The sequence below is a fragment of the Anopheles gambiae genome, chromosome 3 (genome assembly GCF_943734735.2).
Source record: "Anopheles gambiae chromosome 3, idAnoGambNW_F1_1, whole genome shotgun sequence".
NCBI lineage: Eukaryota > Metazoa > Arthropoda > Insecta > Diptera > Culicidae > Anopheles > Anopheles gambiae.
Genome location: NC_064602.1, coordinates 89,646,265 through 89,665,964, shown reverse-complemented (window position 1 = coordinate 89,665,964; position 19,700 = coordinate 89,646,265). Strand labels below are relative to the sequence as shown.

Sequence of the window (19,700 nt, the reverse complement as noted above, 5' to 3'; positions counted from 1 at the left end):
TAGCTTTCAAAATACCTTTGCAGCGGCCCACATTCATTAAGGACATAGATTTTGTAGACTTAGCTCAAAGTTTTTGATCGAAAATATGCTTAAATCTTATTCTAGAGATACCTGTCGAACATTTAATTTTGATTTTGGTGCAAAAAATTGCAAATACATGTATTGTAATAAGCTTTTCGATAAAAAAATTAATTATTTCGCAAGTGGTCCGCGGAATACAGGTTGAAGATCACTGGTGTGGGTGGCAACAATCATTTTTGCATATTTTATTTCCAGATTTAGCTCAATAGTTATTTATCTTTTGGCATAAGAAATGTATCGAAAATTGATGATCCCAGTAAATTAGTATAGCTTTTGAATATTTAGCATTTTTAAATTAACAAAAACTGTATTGCTTGACTGGTTTATGCCTTCCTAAAGTATGTCGTTAAACCTTTCAAAGCACGGAGCGTTTAAAGAAATAAAATAAAACCTAGTTGCTTACTTCTTTTTTGTCAGTTTTTGATGCGTTCATCAAATTATATTATGCAGATGTATGAAACATTCTCGTTTGCTTAAGTATTATGAAGTATGTACTTGGATTTTTCTATTTTAAACTAAAATATCTATATTTGGAGAAAGAAATTTCATAGATATACTCACGTTTAGATAAGAACCAACAACCAACGATGAGAGACAGCACTAATCTTGTTTGGAATCTTTCTTACATTTCAACGTTACACTGCATCCAGCATACTCCCTTGCGCATCCCAGCCGCATACATCATACGCAATTTTGCACCCCAAATCCCAAATCCACATCTTCACACCATCAGCCCATTATCGTTCCAGCATCGTTTCGAAAACCTTTTTTGGCCTTTTGCAAGCCAATTTCCCACCGGGCTGCGTCCGGGTGTGCTTTGCGCGTTCGCACGTGAGATAATTTTTACTTCAACAATGCTCGCCCGCTCGCTCGCTGCGGGAATACACCGATCCTAAGCGAACCGATAGCGAAATGAAAAGAAAACGAATCGCTCAACCCGATGGAGCATGGTGGGGGGGTGGGAGGGGGGGTAGGGGGGGTGGTGAAAGAAGAAACATGTATCCCAATTCTCACGCGGCCCAAAGAAAACCGTTTCCAATCGCGAAACGATCTCGCACCGAACGGAAAGGGCCTTTCTTGCTGGCTGGCTGGCGCCGTGAGATGTGATTTATAACTTCATTGAATTTTCATATCGTTGAAAATTATTCAAGAAATTTATTCACCTTTTCCCTCGAGGGAAGGTAGATGGTGGAATGGTTTAGCCGGGTCGCGGTGGAGCCTGTACGGTTGTAACTACGGTTGTTGTTACTAGTGCGCCTGTGAGCGATGGCTCGAAACATCGACACAACCGGGTGGTTTTCCACCAGGGAGGGATATGAGTTGCCCAAGGAGCGGGTCTTGCCAAAAAAAAAAAGGTTGTTCGACCGGTAACGAGCTGCTAACGGTAATAAGCTCTGGGTAAGAACCTCACCTTTCTCGGTAAGTCATTTCAATCATGCAAGATGGATGAACTCGCTTGAGATTTGTAGCGCCTCGTGCTCGTTAAAGTAGCTCGCAGCGGTACTGTGTGCTGTACTGCTCCATGTGTGTGTGTGCGTGGGTGTGCGTTAGCACAGCTCAGCTCAGGCGACGTGCCATTCTTTCACCTCCACGAAACGGAAAGCAGAATGTTGATTTGTGCTTTGTTGGGCTTTGGGGTGATGGATATTTGCAGATGGTTTTGTGTGTCCCATCGTCACTGGATAACGCATAGCGGAAAATATTAATTTGAATACAAATTTCTTTGTCACATCCTTGTACAAGGTGTCAGCTCTGCGATGCGAACGCGTGTAGCACTTTTAGCAAACATTTTTTTTCCACCCATAACTCAAACGCCTCCACGCCCTCCCTCTCCTAAAGGTATTGAGCAGTAAGGTAAGCGCCGAAACGGATCTCAAAAATAAATCAGATACCGTTATCGATTTACATTTAATCTCGTTAGAAAGGTTCACGTGCACGTGGCCTCCCGGGTACAGTGTATTGGGGCTGGAAGGAGCAGAGGCAGAGATACAACTTTTCCACAACCGCCTCCGGGACACGGTGTGCGCACGGTATAAAGTGGTGAATGCTTTTGCGCTTTGCCATTGTGCCAACGTGCTGCTGCCGGGTGGCGGGTGGCTTTTGCTGAAATTGGATACGGGGGTTTTCCCGGAAGAGCAGCTTTCACCTGAACGAGAACGAAAGCTGCTCGCTCCAGGCTGCGTGGTGGCCGGTGTGCGAGTGTGATGTATTTTTAAAATGGTATTCCAATTCATTGTGCATGGGACGGTTTTATTTTGTTCCTTTCGAAGAAGCGTGTGCCCTCCGTTTTGACAAAGCGCATAAAGTTTAATTGTAGTTGGTGTGTGAAGAAAGTTATCTGTGTCGCACGCAAAGCGTAAGTCACACGTTTTGATCACATTTAACATTTGGGGGAATGGTTTTGGGATGAACATATTTAAAGAATTCTAAATGGTCGAAGGCCACGCGCATAGTTTATATCAGTTTTTAGTTGCTCTTTGACTGAATTTGGCAGAACAACAGAGTACAATTCAAGCGAGCACATGACAGAGGGTCAGCGCTATGGAAATTGGCATGTAAAGTAGAATGCCCCAGGCTTGAGTAAAGCATAATCAGGAATGAAAGTGGATTATGTAGCTATTATATTTATGTTGAGGATCAACTGTTATCAACTCAAAAAGAACCAAGAACCAGCTTCAAGTATCTGATAAGAATGCGTGAATTAAACATAGTTTAACCTAAGCAATAAGTTAACTAGACATAGTTAATTTCAGAAGAATTTCAGAAGATGAATTAAACTCGTGTTAAAGACTTCTAAGACATCAAGAAGGTGTACAAAAAATAAAATTCAACTCACTACAACTAACATAATCAGTTCCAATAAATAAAATCATGCTCATAAACTGTTAATTGATCTTAATACCTTACTTAATTTTTGTTTTAAGAACTTTATTTTAATTAGAACTTAATAGTATAAACTATTGTAGTACTTAGTACGTTCATTGAGCATATGCGAGGTAGTATTAATTAAAAAGGAAACAAAAGGTTACAAATTACACTGGTTTTCACCGGGTCAGTTTCTAATGAAAATGACATTATTCAACAATCGCGAGAGGTGTTTTTTTAACATCGTGCAATTTTCGAGTAATGCTACAAGTTCACATTGTAAACTGAGCCAGAAGACAGTGTAATGATGGGTTTAGTTGGCAATAATCCGCCAATAATTTCGGAGCCGACTCCGGAAGGTAGATCCGTTCAGCATTATCCGAGGTCGTTTGGAATCGTCTAGAGCCGTCCGGAATCGCCCAAATTTTCCTGGAGTCGATGTCGTACGGCGTCGGAGTCGGAATCGTCCGAATTCGAGCAGAATTGTCCGGAGTCGCCCGAATTTGACTGGAGTTGGAGTCTTTCGGAGTTGGAGTCGAAGTCGACTGGAGTCGTCCGGAGTCGCCCAAATTTGCCTGAAATTGGAGTCTATCGGAGTTGGAGTCGGAGTCGACTGGAGTCGTCAGGAGTCGTTCAAACTTGTCCGAAGTCGTCCAGAGTTGTCCGGAGTCGACGTTCGAAACAAATGAAATGAAATCCCTGGTCACAAACACAACGCACCGGAAGGCTCCGGTTGACTCCGATCGACTCCCGAAAACTTTGGACGACTCCGTGCAACTCCAGACGACTCCGTATGATTCCGGATGACTCCGGATGATTCCAGACGACTCCGGATGACTCTGACTATGGGCGTAACTAGGAGCTTCCATTTTGCTGGAGTCGAAATCGGACTAACAATAGTCAAATTGGAGTTTTGAGTGCGCTCCAGAGAGCATATTACTATAACCGAAAAAAAGATGAAAACATATTTCTGTTGAGGAACTGCCTTCAAGTTTGATCGTATTTAACGACGGCTTGTGTTCAAAAAGGATTATATTAAGTTGATTGCTGTATAGAAACACTATGAATTTAAAAACATAATAAAAGCTAGATATAGTTAAATAGTGACTAACTAACGCTTCTCAATGAATGAAAAAATACTGCTAAAGCCAACTACTACAGTAGCAAAACGAATAAAGTTGCATTGCACCATTGATTCTCATAAACCGGGGCAAAGAAAGTGCCTTTCCGCGGAAGTAAATGCGATGGCAAGAAACTTAATTTAAGTTTAATGAGACTTCTTGCAGTTAGCTTCGGGAAAGGTAAAAGCGAAGGAAAAAAGAGAACAAAATAAAAAAAGGCAAAGGAAAAGATCCCTATGCCAAAAGACAAGATTCGCCGTTGCCAACTCGCTGGACGCTTGCTGACTACTGCAAGACTGCACAAGCTCCCTCAGGCTGCGGGGGTTTGCCTCCCTCCTGAACCATCCAAGCCAGCCAGAGTATATCGTGTGCCAGTTTTATAAGCTGTTGTAAAAGATAGCCATTAGCCATCGGTTCGCCAACGTCCTCGCCGATACACAATGGCCGGTATACGGTTAGCGCTAGATTTGCTGCTGCTGCTGCTATTTGTTTCTGCGAGGGTAATTAAACTCCGTGGGCTGCACAGGGCAGACGCAGGGCAGATGGATATCGAGTGCACTATCGTGTTGTTTTACCTCCCGCGGCCGCCTTTGTCTTTCGGAGGGGAAAGATTAATCCCATGGCCCGCCACCGCTGGCGGGGCTAATATGAAGCGGGAGCAGCAATTCGTTCGGAAACGCAAACAGTGCGCGTGATATTGCGCTTGCACTTAATAGTAACGATAGCATCGTTGACCACAGTATTGAATGCGAGAGTAAATTGTCGCTCGTTAGTGGAAGCGTGATCTGAAGCAACGTCGCTTCAAAGCGGGAAGACGTTTCAATCTGGAGTCGTTTTTTTTTGTGTTGCTCTTTGTATTTTGTAAGTATTACAGCAACGGAGACAAACGGTACCGTGTACAGGAAGGGAAGACGAAATTGTGCTTTTAATCTCAATTCACTTGGAACGACTGGCTCCCCGCTGCTGTGCAGTGCCATATTAAAAATATCAAACAGATCACTTCTCCCCAACACTCCCCCCAAAAAAAAAAAGCTTAAGCTTAACGACAACGTTTTGCGTCACGGAAGACTGATGAATAAGACGATTTGGGAACAGTGTTGGGGTTCTCCTGGTGGGCAAGCATGCCAGCGTCTTCCCAGGGCTGCGAAAGGATTAACTTTATCCGTTGTAAAATCCCACTTTTACTTGGCTGCACAGCAGCCGGACCGCATCGTTCGCTGCCTTCGGAAAAGGATTATTGGGCTGGAAGTTTTACGCTCGTGCGCTAACTGCTTTTGGGGGAATCGCAGCGATTGTCGTGCCTTATTTTGGCCACCCTGGACGCGGTTGAGCGGGTTCGTTATTGAAATTGGATAATCCGAACGCCGTTGGATGGGTTGAAGGCATCAAATAAATCCTTTCTTTATTGGAAATGATGCTGTGTTTCGTGAAGGTTAAATTTTAAAATATAATGATGACCCTTAAGTACTGTAATGTATAGGAAGTTTGAATGAAATTAGGACCTCAAAACCGATAGTGACTTTTATTACGATTTAATTAAATTAACACATAAACAACTGGCACTGGCTCTTTTACCCAAACGAAAGAAGACATTAGCGCCTACATCAGTTTAAAATAAGCTAATCCTAATTAATGAACATTGCTTTCAACATTTACCGGGACAACGGCTCCTCTTCGAACTGAACGGAATGCTTACTTTCCCTTTTTGCAAGAGGCCTTTTAGCAGAAAGCTCCCAAAGCAAGTCCAATCTTGACACGTCGTCAAAGTCATTTATCTTCGTCGTGCTGATGTGTCGCCTTGATCAACGTTTAGCCTCCCAGGGTTTTGGGCTCGATAATCGATGAGTGGAATTGAAGTGGGTGTGATTTTTCTTTCCTTCTTGTTTGTTGTTTATATGCGCGTTGCTGCGGGGTGTGGAAAGCGATGGTGCAGAGATTAATCGACCATGAAAGAGCGATAAAGATGAAACCTTTTTTCCAAGCGCCTAAGAGCGAGTGAAGGAAGGGTGAGGTATTTCATCATTTAGCTTAAATGAAGCGTAAAGCTTTGCGTTGGCATATTTTTTTTATGATTATATTTTCTTGGAGGCATAATAATTTAGAAAATAATATCTGTATTTCAGTAATATTGGTTAAAAATTGTATCCAGGTTGTTAAAGCTTGCAGTTATAACTTGTTCTTTTAATAAGCTCTTGAAAACTATGCTATTATTTGTTCAATGTGAACCAATTAACAGCTTAGCGAAACATCTCTGAGAGCTTCCTGATTGCTAATTTCTAATTCATAGTTTTCGTTGTACGGTCGTTGCCTATTCATCAACGGCTTGTCGCAACATCAAACATCACCATGCTTTTAAAAGCATAAACACATGTTATCCAGTGGTTCGTTAATCAGACGCCAATCATGTTGCGATTGTGTTGGGAACCCATTCCGGCCGGGCCACCATCTGGACACGTGGACCCGTTCGCAAATACTTAACCTCCATCTAATTAACGAACATTTGTCGTCACTAGAATCTACCCAGGTTCTGCTCGGTTCGAAGGATGCGGTCGGAGTCGTTAGCCATGGCTGAATGGGCTTAATTAACCCTCTAGCCGTAGCCTCTGGCTGTAGCATAACACTCCCCAGCGGGAACGGTTGGTGGTGAAAGCGGACGGTTGTGGGAGAGGGAGGATAATGCGTTTAATTAACCTCAACAAACGGTAGCGGCATCGTTTTCATCAAATAGAAACAATGCCCAGAACCCAGAACCGATCAAATGTGTCATCATCGAACAGTCAGCAGGATTTTTGGTCGGCTCGTTTGCTGATTGTGTGCCCGTTTCGTGTGCCTGTGTGACGATAACGACATTCGTGGTACCGAACACAAAACCAGCATCGTTTGTGCGGGTAGTTTGGGATGATTGGTAGTCAGACCGGGGGTGGAAAAGCAGACGCTTAGAACAAAGGAAAATGCTGATTAGTCGTTGGTCGTTGGCTTGATTTTTTGTTGGTTTGGTGTGCTTTTTGATCGAGAAGCGAACGAGTAATTACCATTAGCACTGTTCGATTTGTCAAAGCATGGTAATCGAATGTGTGTGTGTTGATTAAACTTTGTTACATAGTGTGCAAAGTGATGCCTATGGTTGATGAGCAACGTTTCAGTTAGGCTTCAGTAAAGAATACGAAATGGATTAATAAAACATTTAATTTTCATAAGAAACATATAGAATGAAAACAATTCAGTGTTGCAATAAAAATATGTTATGGATATCGAATGTTCTTGAAACATGAAACGAAACTATTGCTTTTTTTCAGGAGGAAAACGAAAATATTGATCATGCTTTAAATCAATCAAGATTTTAAGAGAAGTTTATATGAATATCATTCTATATTATAGTTTAATGCATTTAGGAAGAGTATGTTCTTACCTACCGTATTTTAGTATGTATAACTACCTCCTTTTAGGTTTAAACTTACCAAAATTAAGGAAACAATTGACCTCACAGGTTCTTTTGGCACGATATCAGCTTTGTGCCAAGTAAGCAGCAGCAATGTTTACAAAACAACGAACTGTCAAGGACAGCTCGAATAAATATCCGTAAACCCAGCAGATGGCGCCATAGATTTAAGAGAAGAGGACAGTTCGATACAGTTATGAGATCACTGGATTGTCGAAATGATGACGAATTAGAGAAAAGTTGAGAAACGGTCACTAACAAAGTTTAAATATAGTAAAGCAAATCAGCTGGACAGGGACAGAGTGCCATCGCAACTTGCGGTTAGTTGCAAACCAAAATCGAGAAAAGGCAGACCAAATTTTGAATCGATCGGAATCTTTTCTTCTTTCTTTACTTTTATTTAAATTGATAATTCAAGATCACGCCTCATTTGTCCTTATCTATTATAAAATGTAAATGATTCCGACATCTTTTAATTTCCACTGTTATAAAATGAAGCGGAAAAATAACTAAATGCTAAACATGTTGGTTGTATTTAAGCTGCTGTCAAAAAATAAGTCACTTTACTGCACGACTCCTCACAGCACAACACGGAGCGCAACATAACAAATGATAGCTGTCAAACATTTGAAAGACTACTCTTTATTGCCGGTATCATGTTGAATATCGTGAATAGGTCGCTCATTACTTGTTGAAAAGCTACCAACCTACTGCGATGACCGACAGTCAATTAAACGTTTTATATCCTTTCTAAAGCGTTTTGTGAAGCGTTTCGTAGCTGTCAGTTGTTATGTTATAACACGGAGCATAGTGTTAGCGCTTGGCCACATGAGGTGAAATATACAGCGAAACGAACTATTTGACAGGTGAAATATCTGACGGATAAAGAATCATAGCAAGCAGCTCACAGGCAATGTAAACAAATAACGTTTACAAAATCGTCATCAAATCCATTAAATAACTTCAATATCGAGTACTTCGTCAATTTTGAGTCAACAATTTATACTTTCTTGCAATTATGGAATGTTCTGCTTAAGAAGATATTCTTTTTATATGAATTTCGAAAGCGGATGTTGTGTCTCCGCCAACCCTTTAGCTGTACCTGTCAGATATTTCGCCTGTCAAATAGTTCATTTCGCTGTATATTTCACCTCATGTAGCCTCGCGGTTATGCTGTGCGGAGTCGTGCGGTTGAACTGTCAGTTCGTTTGTAAGAAAACTTCTGTCTTGTCTTGGGAGTCATATTTTCTCTCTCACCAATTTCTAACGCCAATGTCAACAAGTCGTTGGAACTATGCTATTTTACTGTTGTAAGGTTCAAACAATCAATGTGAAGTAAAAGGAGGCGCCTAGTAGGTTACTACGTAGGAACTAAAGTTCGAATGTTATTACAGAGTTGCTTAAGACAACAAGACTTTGGTATGGACATGTTGACTCACTGTTTATTGACTGCATTTTTCCCAAAACCAGTTTGTTTTATTGTTTTCATTTAATGTATTAAAAATGTTTTAATGGAAACGCCTGATACTTCATTTAGCGAAGGCTTGCATGAGGATTTAAAATCTACCTATCTTAATATTCAAATCTAATTACATTCAGAAGTAAGCATGCGATCATACTCACCAGAACCTGCAGAAGCAAAGAATGTACATAGAAAGACAAAAGTCATCATTTCAAAGCCAGCCCAGGAAATAAATCAATCGGTATGGAAATTATAACAACATTTATTTCATTCTCTCCCGCCATGCATCTTTGCATCTTCCACGTGCTACAATCGTTATACTCATAAACAACGCGCCGCGCAATCAAACCGAGCTGCAGCCCTCCATACATACATAATTACACTTATACATCATTATTGACGACATCGTTTGATTTGAAATTTGCCAACCACGTGGGAATCTACCGAATCAATTCGCTTGCTGCCGTAGCTTTCCCTTTCGCTTTCTCAAAATCCTCTCCCCCATCCACCTGTGTTGGGTGCTGCACCTTCCTATCTTGCTGTACCGTTGGGGCTTTGTATATAAATTCCTTTAGAAAAAATAGTCTCTCTTCTAGCGATTGATGCGAGACGCTACATACTCCCTTCAGTAACGCTTAATGGTAGTTCGCTTTTTCAAAGGGGGCGCAGAAGAATGACAATTATCCCTAGGCTGCCAAAGCATTGAGTATTTAAGATGGTTTACACATATCCGTTTAGAGGGCTAGAGCATGAGTAGTAGGGAGTATTAGTTAGTGTGCGAAATATAATCGTTTCAAATCAAAATGCGTTCCTGATGCATGTTTCTATTGTTATACTCTTTCTGTTTTGCAAACGAAGAATTCTTATCTCTTTTTCACTCTCTCTCCCTCTCTTTGTATCTCTACGCTAGCAAACTTGACACTCTCAACAGCCTATTTCACCTGTTTTCATTAATTTCCTGGGGTCTATCTGCGTGTCTATTTCCGCTCACTAACAACTATGTTGGACTTCTTCTACACAAAAAAGCTAAGCTATTTAGTTATGAAGCGCCTCCAGTTTTTTGTCTGCTGTAGTCTATCTCTTTGGTGTGCAAAAATTGTATTCAGTTCCTGGCTTGGTGCTTGGCTTGGTTTGCCTCTGGTTTCGTACGGGGTCGTGTACGAGAAACCAGCCAAAGGGAGCATCCGATGCTGACAGCCCTGAAGTCCTTGGCCTGGGTTGCGATTGTATTGTGATTAGGCATTTTGGGGGGATTGTGTACGTATGTTGCGGAAGCAGAGGAGTTTAGTATAAATGTTAATTGAAAATAAGAGAATCGTTTCAACACAAGTTCAACTACTACCAGTAATGACACCATTAGGCTAGAAAAAAATAATACTTTAATGTTTTTGATGCTGTAATATCAACCGAACTCGGTCTGAAAACCAAACACAATTCCAAAGTTCCGATCAGTAAAGCATTGCGCTTGAATTAGGACACCTACTGCACCTACAATTCCTCCGATTTTTGTTTTAGGTTTGTTAGCATTCAGTCACCATTATTCTCTACACCGGGTGCGCTTGCAAGGGCGCGTCCGTGCAACTAGACAACTATTTGTTATGGACGTTAAATACTGGCAGGACGTTAATGTTCATCGTGTTACATTTTGATTTCGAATGGTTTTTGTTTGTTTGTTTGTTTGATGTTTGTTTAGCTTCTTATTTGTTTCTTCATTTTACATTGTATGCTTTCTTAGCTTTACCTATTTTTCTGCTCATTTGCTTAGAGCAAACATAATGACTTTAAATAGTGAGATAAATAAAAAAAGCTCATACACTTATTCGTGAAATTTTAATAAAGTGTACATTGAATGTTATTTAAAATATAAAAAAGTCTTAAATAAGCATTACCTTAAAAGAACCCCAAAGAACTACTTTAACAATTAAATGATATGACAAGAATGATATGAAAAAAAAAATCTGCAACGATTACACGCACGGTAAGGGATACGGAAACGGTATTACGTATGACTGGGCTGGGCTTGCACGTGTTCAGCCCTCACCGCTCAGGAAAGCAAGAGTGCAGAAAAGCATAAACCTGTACACCTGTACGCTCGGGTTTACGTTTCGAGCCGAGTTGGTTGGGTGTGTTTTATATTATATTGTATGTAAATTTAGTTCCACTTACATGCGATTGCGCCTATCAAGCAAAGTTTCCTATGTACAAAAAGCGACCAGTACAAAAATACGTTTTCCTACCATAATTCACCATCAAAACTGCTCCAGCTTTCCCGCCTACATCGTTCGGTTCACTTCCGCGCTTTATAGGAATGATTATACACTAAACGCACACACACACACTCGTACGACCTATTAAGTAGTGTGTGTGTGTGCGTTTGTTTTTGTTCGCGCGACTTATTTACTCCCGTTCGGCAACGACCAGCAACAAACGCTTGCGTGAACGCACATTTTTCGATTGTTAAAGTTGATTGATTTCTATCTTCCAGCGAGCGGTGTTTGTTTTCGCTCGCTGCTTCGGCACGACACGGCTTCGGGTTTGCGCCACACAAAACTACCTGTACTATTTATATCCTTCGCAAGCAAAATCCAAAACGCGATTCAAAAATAAATAAAAATTCGCCAGATGGATACGCACGGTACGCCGGGTCCAACCGTCGCGGTTTGGGCGCGTTGTGCGAATTGTTTGTTGATTTATTTCGCTCTATTTTTGCATATTTTGCAAAATCGTACCGTTTTCCGTTCCATGCGTTTTGTGTTTGATTTATGCGTTTGATTTCTGCGGTTTTGTGTTATGTGTGGTTTAGGTTTTAAATATTTTGCTCTGTCAGTGTTTTCTTTCCACATTTTTTGTCCTCTTTTTCTGCGTAGAAGTTTCAGTTTGCGAATGATTGTTTGATTTTTCTTTCAAATTGTTATGCCAAAAGTATCAAGTAATTGATTTGTTGTATGTGTTTTGTTATTTCTGTTAGACATTTTCAGCTCTTTCTCACCACTTCGTGTATGTGTTTTTCATCCCTTTTGTGTTGCGTGTTATATTTATTGATTGTAATAATACTGTTTTGAGTAAAAAAGGTGTTTTTTTGCTTTTAAAAAGCATAGCTCATGTTTAACACCACCTTCGCAACTCATTACACCGACTTATGCAAGCCTGCTGGAGACTACATCGCATTAACCTTTGTATCATACGTTCATATCTAAATTTATATTATCATCGAACGCTACCTAGAAGCACACGTCATCCGTCCATCTTACACCATCGGCTGTATCGCTTGCGAGCCGATGTGTTATTACCTCGAAACAAAATGTATATATATATATAGCCTCCCTAGCCTCCCCGAAACGAGGGGCGAAAACTTTGAACCAAAAACGCTCTCACGTAATCGCCATTTTTCCCGTCCCATCCATTCCACGCCTCGCTCCCGGGCCCGCGCCTGCACGGTTATCATCGGTTGAAGAGGAAATCGATGTAGGTGTGTTGTGTTTTGTTGTTATTCTTACCACCACCGCCACCACCACCACCTCCTCCACCCTGTCCACCGATTCCGCCCACACCGAACGCACCGCCGTGGTGACCGTCGTGCTCGTTCGACGGCCAGCAGCGCCGTATGACGGCAAAGTGGGTGGTTTGATATTGGTTCGTCCTTTCGCAGCCCCGCTCGAGCGTGCCCGTGAGACAGTAGCCCATGTTATAGTCGGCCAGGCTGATGTTGGACGACAGATACAGCTAGCGATAGGGAGAGAGAAAAGGACCACGGCGTACGGGTTGTAGTAATTTAATTTCAGCTACTGCTTCTCAAACAACGAAATAAAAAGGAAGAAACGTCGAATCGGAGTGTATCGTAGCACGAAAACAGGGACCTTTGCAAATATTATTCCCCCTCTCCTAACCCCGACACGATAGGAAAGTCAAACAAAAGCAACGAAAAACAATGGCAAACGAGATGGATGCTATAATAGTGCTCTAAACTAATAAAGCATCATTATTGCAGACATTGTTTCACGGGTTTAGTTTGTTTGCCGGTTTAACTGGAAGTTGGAGGGGGTTGAATGTAGCTATGGTCTTTACCTTAAAGTCGGGATCGGGAACGCGTCGTTTGAAGGTACCGACTATTAGGAGAGCTCCATCGCCCACGACGATCATGCGGCCTTGTGTTGATTGTCTGTGGAAGTGAAAGAAAAACAAGGAAGGCTATTAGTAAAGTTATAGAAAAGATTATTTAAGCTGTTCTATTCAAGAATATAAAAATATGTTTAATACCCAAATAGCCAGCACGAACTCTATAGCTGATTTGAAGATTTGTTTAACTAAAAATCGTCCCGATGGCGTTCTTTGTGGCTGATTAAGAGAAAGGCAGGTACTTTGCAGAGCTATGGCGCTTTCTAACAAGCACTTAGTACTCCATAGAAACTGACGGCTGGTTAGCCTGATGTGTATGGTTCATGATGGAACTTGAAGGCTTGTTATGAAGGTGTACTGAACTTGGCGAAAATTTATAGCTTTTTAATGCATGACATCGGTGCAAGGGAGCTCTTGTCAAAGTTGATGCCAAAGACTGACGCCGTCATTCACATCTTAGCTTATTCAAACGTTAGATTAGTTATTTGAAGAAGGATATCAGGTAAATGATTGTGATTGTTACTGCACAATTATGTGAAATCATGGGAAATTTAGGGAAATTTTGGATATAAAAATTTAAATGCACATAAACATAACAAATCGTGTTAATTTTTCAATGATGACGCTTCGCTTGAAAATTGATCGCAAAGTGTAATAATCCCTTGCTATGCAGAATGAAGAAGCTGCTTAGGCGCTATTTAGAAGGCCTAACTGGAACTTTGATGCTGTTTAAATACTGCAAAAGGCGAATTCAAGCGATCCTTAGCGTGCCATAATTGACTGCTTAAGCAAATTTAGCTATGTGCGCAGTTAGTACAAAGGCAGTTCCTAAACTAAGTGGCAGGAATTTGTTATTTATTTGAGTAATAGAGCTTTAAGCAATTGTTAATAATTTTATTAAGAATTGAATTTAATCTTGATGCTTTGTGATTCTCTGAAGCTGAAATCGAAGTAAAGCTCTAAAGCAGCTCTCATTAAATAATTTGAAAGTAAAGTATTTTTTTTATATTTTGTTAAATCAAGTGTACTGGAATTCATTAATATTGCGTCCCTTCTGTCCTCTGGGAAGTGGCTTATCATAAATTCTACACTTTTTCAACATCCCCCTAAATCAAACATTGATAGAAGAGGCACTTTAAAACATCCAGCTAAGAAAAAAAAAAAACAACTCCTCATCAAAAGTAGAGTGACCAAAAGTACACACTCCACGCTGACAACCTGCAGTGTCCGTCCGCAGGCAACAGAAACGATGAATACTCCCAACGAGAATCTGCTTTATTGCCCGTCCTGGGGCAGTCAATTCAGCAAGCAGCTACCAAGTCGCGCGAAGCAGAAGCGCGAGTATCTCATAATGATGACGAATCTGCAAAGCGCGCCACATTTCATTGGTATTCACGCAAAAAGCACTCGTCTCGTCTCATCGTGAACAGACCCGGCATCGCTTAATATAAGCGACAAGTCGACAAGTTTTCGCGGGTGTGGGTTTTGCGTTTTGATTTCCTAACCCACCCCGCTGTCACACCTTGCGCAACGCCCCACGCAGCCTTAAGGCACCAACCACAAAACTGGGCAAACAACAGTCTCTGCAACCAGAGCGAATCAGAACGTCCGCCTGCTTGAAAGATGTGACCAAATCTTTCCTCTTCCTCCTATTAGTCTTCTGGAAGCAAAAGAACCGAGATAAGCTGCGTCTGTTGCCATCGCGAGTCAGCGAGTGGGCAGCCGCTGGTACGGAAGGAAGACTCTAGTGGCGGGCGGATTTCCAAATGACTTGGTTTAATTTGTGAATGTTTTGCGCAGAATTATGACATAATTTCACAACCTCCCCGCCCGCTGTGTCTCGGTAACTCTTAGGGTTTACTCTTAGCTGTGGGCGCAAGTGGATCGTGCCAGTTGTTAATTCCCTTTTCGAGTAAAAGGAGCAAAGTGAAAAGTGAATGAAAATCTCACCCCAAAATGTTAAGCTTTTCTGTTGGCGACTTTTTCGCCGTGCGTTTGTATGCCTTTTGCCGGGGCGCTTTTTTGGCGCTGCGTTGTGCTGTGCGAACGAGCAACGAGAGGGGCCCGTTTTGACTGGATTTAAATTAGGCGGTTTACCACTTCTGGAGTGCAGGGTCCCCACCCTCTCCAAAGGGCCGGTGGCTAATGAGATGCTATATTAAATTACTTGGTAAATTTAGTGTGCTCTCCTTTTTAAGACGCGCTCTGGCGTCGCTTAAGAATGGGCACAGTGTGTTCGGTGTGCCGTGCTTATTGTGTGCCGTCCTGCTCCGTATCGTACTGTATCGTTCGCCTCTGTTGGCAAGTGTGTTTAACTCAGCGTTGAGGGATTTGTTGAATGGGAAGACGAAGACGAAAAGCCTACTAAGGTGTAAGCGGTAGAACAGGGTCGAGAGAAGGCCTGCTGTTGCTGCTATGTGTTGCCAACGCTACTGGCTGCTTCGCTGGGAGTGAAATTAAAACGGACACTCGATCTAATGGCTGTTGACGGGGGCAGGCAACCCTGCTTTTCGGGGCTTTTAGGAATAAAAGCGCGATATTAGCTGGAGAAGGCTACGAAACGAAAATAAAATTATCGAGCAGTATCACTTCCGCTTGAAGGTAATTAAAACAGAAGGGGTACATTGTATGTTGCTGCTGGAGCTTTGCTTCAGTTTCAGGTGGATTGGATTTTATTTTAATTCTAGCGAAAGATGCCTAAATATACTTAACATATTTAAATAAAAATATTAACAAATAGTCGTTTAAATTAGGTAGCTGAATGACCAAACCATGTTATATTATATATTATATTTATTGAAAGAGTAAATAATTTGTGACATTGTGTCCTCAGCATACGCAAATTTTGTCTAATGATTTATGACATATCATTTAAATTTTTATTACGTTTTGGAGTATTTCAAATTGGAATATTAACAAAAATGATGATAATTAAAGGTATAATGAAATAAATTAAATTAATAAAAATAAAATATACCCGTAAAATTAGGTGCCTAAAAATTAAAAATTAAAAATTTAGATTGAAATGGTCAATATTTGTAAGATTTTCAATTAACAAAAAATCGAATAAATACAAAATATAACTCTAAAATCGAATATATAATTTATCACATTCGAATAAAATAATTAATGCTTTGTTTCCTTAATTTTACGATATTCTGTTAAACAATTTCCACTATTCCTTTGAATAGGTAACTTGAGGTTACGTACAGTCTTACGACAGCGTAATTACTTTCTTGAAGAATAAACCCTCGCCAATAGAAGACGAAGGTGGCTCTTAAATTTTCTTACCAATCCGTATCAAAACTTTATTCACACAAGCACACAAACACATACACACACACGCGCTTCGATTCTTGCTCATAAAGATGCTCCCACCACATAATCCTGTCGAAAGCCGTTTTGCCGTGCTCGATTAACTTCTGCCCGGTTTTGCGCAAAAGTGAAGATTGAGAATAATTATTAAGATTAGCCCCGTGGGTGAAGAGAGCATGTAGTTCCTACCTCCACATACACCCTCCCCCCCCCTGATTCGTTGAAGATTAATGCTTCAACTTTTGGCGAAACTTTATTCATCCTTCGAGAGCATTCCCAGAGATTGATTAGCTCGGCAGTCGATCAGTGGATATTGGAGATGAGATGGGAAAAGGGCAGACGCTTGCCGATCGAAATCCAACATAAACAACCGAAAGCTCGGAGGAATTATTAGCCGAATCGAGGCTAGGTGGTGAGGTCTTATCACTATAAATTTAAGTAATCCGCTTGGAGAGAAAGTCTCTTTGGGGCATCATCCACTTCATCCGTTTGATAAATCCCTCCATTTTCCCAGCACATCCATAAATAAGTTCAACCCGCAATGATTCCGATGAGACGCGCGCTTGTATGTGTGTGTGTGTGTTGAAATGTTTTGATTATGAAATCAGAACCTTCTAGGAATCGTATACACACACCGCAGCGAGAGCTAGAGCGAATGCTGATGGCCGTGCGAAGCTGGTATCGATAAAGCTGTCCAGGAGTGAATTGAAAAACCTTTCGATTTTATACACATTCAGGAAATGGAAACCTTGCCGCTTGCCAATTGACCTATTGAGCATTGACATTATCAGAGTGCAGAGCTTTCAGGCGTTTTCGCAAGCGGGAGGAAAAACGGACACGAAAAAGCACACACTCACACTCACGAGGCATGTCAGCTCCCGGGGGTATAATTTTCATCGCCCGACAGCAAAAACACACATAAAAGTCATCGTTTGCTCGAAGGGGGATGTGTGTGTGAGCGAGGAAAAAAATAATACAAACGAGATCAAATGCGCGTCCTGCAAGGAGACACACACACACTCTCACGCATAAAAAAGGACACCCACCACGTGCACAATATAAAAAGAATGGAGCAGGAGAAAGACAGAGAAAGATACTAGGGAAAAAAGACTTTCCCGCCCGTTTGGTCGATGGCAAGAAAAAGGGCAGCGCTGGTTGTGTTGCTTGCTTTCTTTGTTTGGTCCACTTCCAATAACGTTTTATTTGCACGGAAGGCGGCGTGTGCTTTGTGCCGCTCGAATGGACTACGCGTTTGGTCCGTGTGCAAAGTGTGGCCCTTTTTTCCCTCCAAAACGGCAACCAAATTGAAGCGAACGATCGAACCCCCGCAAAAAAAAACCCGGGTACCCAGCAGCATCGAAAGTGAAAGAGCAATCGAACGAAACGGGGAGGCAAAAGAAAGCTTGCTGGGCGAGGAGTGGGGAAATAAATATCTCACAGCTCCCTGGCGGCCGATGACGGCCGATGACGGGCCACCGCCACTACATCCGCCCGGCGGTGAAGAAGAGGGCGCGAGCCGATGTGTTTCCTTCGGTCGTGGCTTTGATGGTTCGTGGCCTGAGGGGGCTTGGGCCTCGACACTGTGGATAGAATTTTTCACACAAATACTCACAAAGGCGAGGCTTCCATTTGCTCGTTCGGAGGGAAGCCTATTCTAACCTCCCAAAAAAACCTGGCAAAACGTACGACTCGTGACGTCCCATCAGTTTGCTTTCGTTTCGATCGTTTCTTTTCAATTATTGTTATTGTCTTGTTTATGGGGCCAGCACTGGGTAGCATTTGGGTTCGGCCCGTTTCGGCCGGAGGTCTTCAGCTTTTACAACCATGTCGAATTTTATGATACACCTCCTGCTGCTGCTTGCTTGAAATGTCGAGGCGGCCCTAGTGCGATTCGTCATGTGTGTCTCGTGGGAACGAGCGATTTGAAACACTGCAGTAAAGGGTTATTTCGTTTTTGCTAGTTGGATCCAGTTGGAAAAAAGCGAGACCAATGCTTACAAGATTATTTCTTTTGCTTCTGGGCTATCAAGCAATGACGATTGAAATGTGTGTGTGTGTGTGTGTGTGTGTGTGTGTGTGTGTGTGTGTGTGTGTGTGTGTGTGTGTGTGTGTGTTCTCTGTCCTTAAAGGAATTTTTTTTTGCTGAAGACAAAGCTTCTGAAGAAGCAATACCAGTCAAAGTAAATCGACTCATCGTCTCACATGAACGGGGGGAGGTTTGTAACTGATTTGCTACAACACTAAGTGTATACAAACACACACCCACACACACGCAAAAGGGCACCGGAACAGGGAAGGTGGTAAATTAATTAAATATTTCTTCATCTAAATCCCGAAGCTTCGGCCGCCATCGCCCTGCCCGAAAAACAGGACGTTTTAATTAAACGAATTGACACTTTCGTAATTAATTTCTGCTCGCACTTTACAAACTTCAGCGGGCTGCGGGGGTGAGCGAAGCAACTGGAAAGCTTCTTACAAGGCCGGAAAAGTACACGGCAAGCGCTGGGAAATTGTGGTTCCACCCGGTCGGGTTGTCAGTGTTCATCAGTGCTGAGGTTAAATCCGTTGTCACCACCACAGCTCGGCGGTGGCTTTTCAAACGAAGCGAGCTTTGGTTTGCGATGGAAAGCTTAGAAAAAAGACGGGGCGAAAGATTTTACTCTTTATCTTGCAATGGAAAGAGTTAGGAAAGTGACAATAGCCTGAGTCTGTGCGCTGCGTTGGCGTTGGAAGATTATCAAGTAAATGTAAATTTTATTTCATACGAGCGTAATGGGGCCGTTCTGTGAGGGAGATTAGCGCGATGCCGGCGTACTGGGACGGGGCATGTTTGTTGCCAACGACGGGTTTGCTGCTCGGAGTGTGGCTCTGTTTGATTAATGAAAGCGGCGGGGAGGTGTTTTGCTCCGTCAACCCGGCTGTCGAAGCCGAATGGATGGAAGTAAATTAAATGACAGCCTATAATCATCAATCTGGTGTAACGATGCGAGATGCAATGAAGTGGATAGGAAGTGTAGAAAGAACACGGAGTGTGAAAATTTGAAATCAGCTAATGAAACAGCAGTAACATATTGCCTTCGCGGGTTCGATTTAATGGGGCATGGTAAGAAACTGATGTGTTTTTGCAAGCGATAAAGTTGAACATGTGATTTGGATGAAAATGTGGTAAGTGTTAAGTTTTATTTTGAAGCTTGAAGACGCAGCTTGAAGCTACAAGTATCCAGTTAAAGCTGTTTTTCGTGCATGTCAAAATTCATTGCATTTTAGCACCAAGCAATGTGTTAGCAGCAGAGGCAAGTTT

The 19,700-nt window shown here is 41.9% G+C and overlaps 1 protein-coding gene across 3 annotated transcripts in view; it reads right to left on the bottom strand.

The window, feature by feature from the left end:
* Positions 1-9,212: 9,212 nt before the first annotated feature.
* The window catches only part of LOC3291414 (uncharacterized), a 31,831-nt gene continuing 21,343 nt past the window's right edge, over positions 9,213-19,700 (bottom strand). For all 3 annotated transcript variants that reach the window (XM_061657287.1, XM_061657288.1, XM_061657289.1), the window contains exons 5-6: positions 13,034-13,127; positions 9,213-12,691 (exon numbers count right to left, since the gene is read on the bottom strand). In XM_061657287.1, coding sequence (XP_061513271.1) covers positions 12,410-12,691; positions 13,034-13,127 — 376 coding nt within the window. In that variant the 3' untranslated portion in view covers positions 9,213-12,409. The remainder of the gene's footprint in view (positions 12,692-13,033; positions 13,128-19,700) is intronic.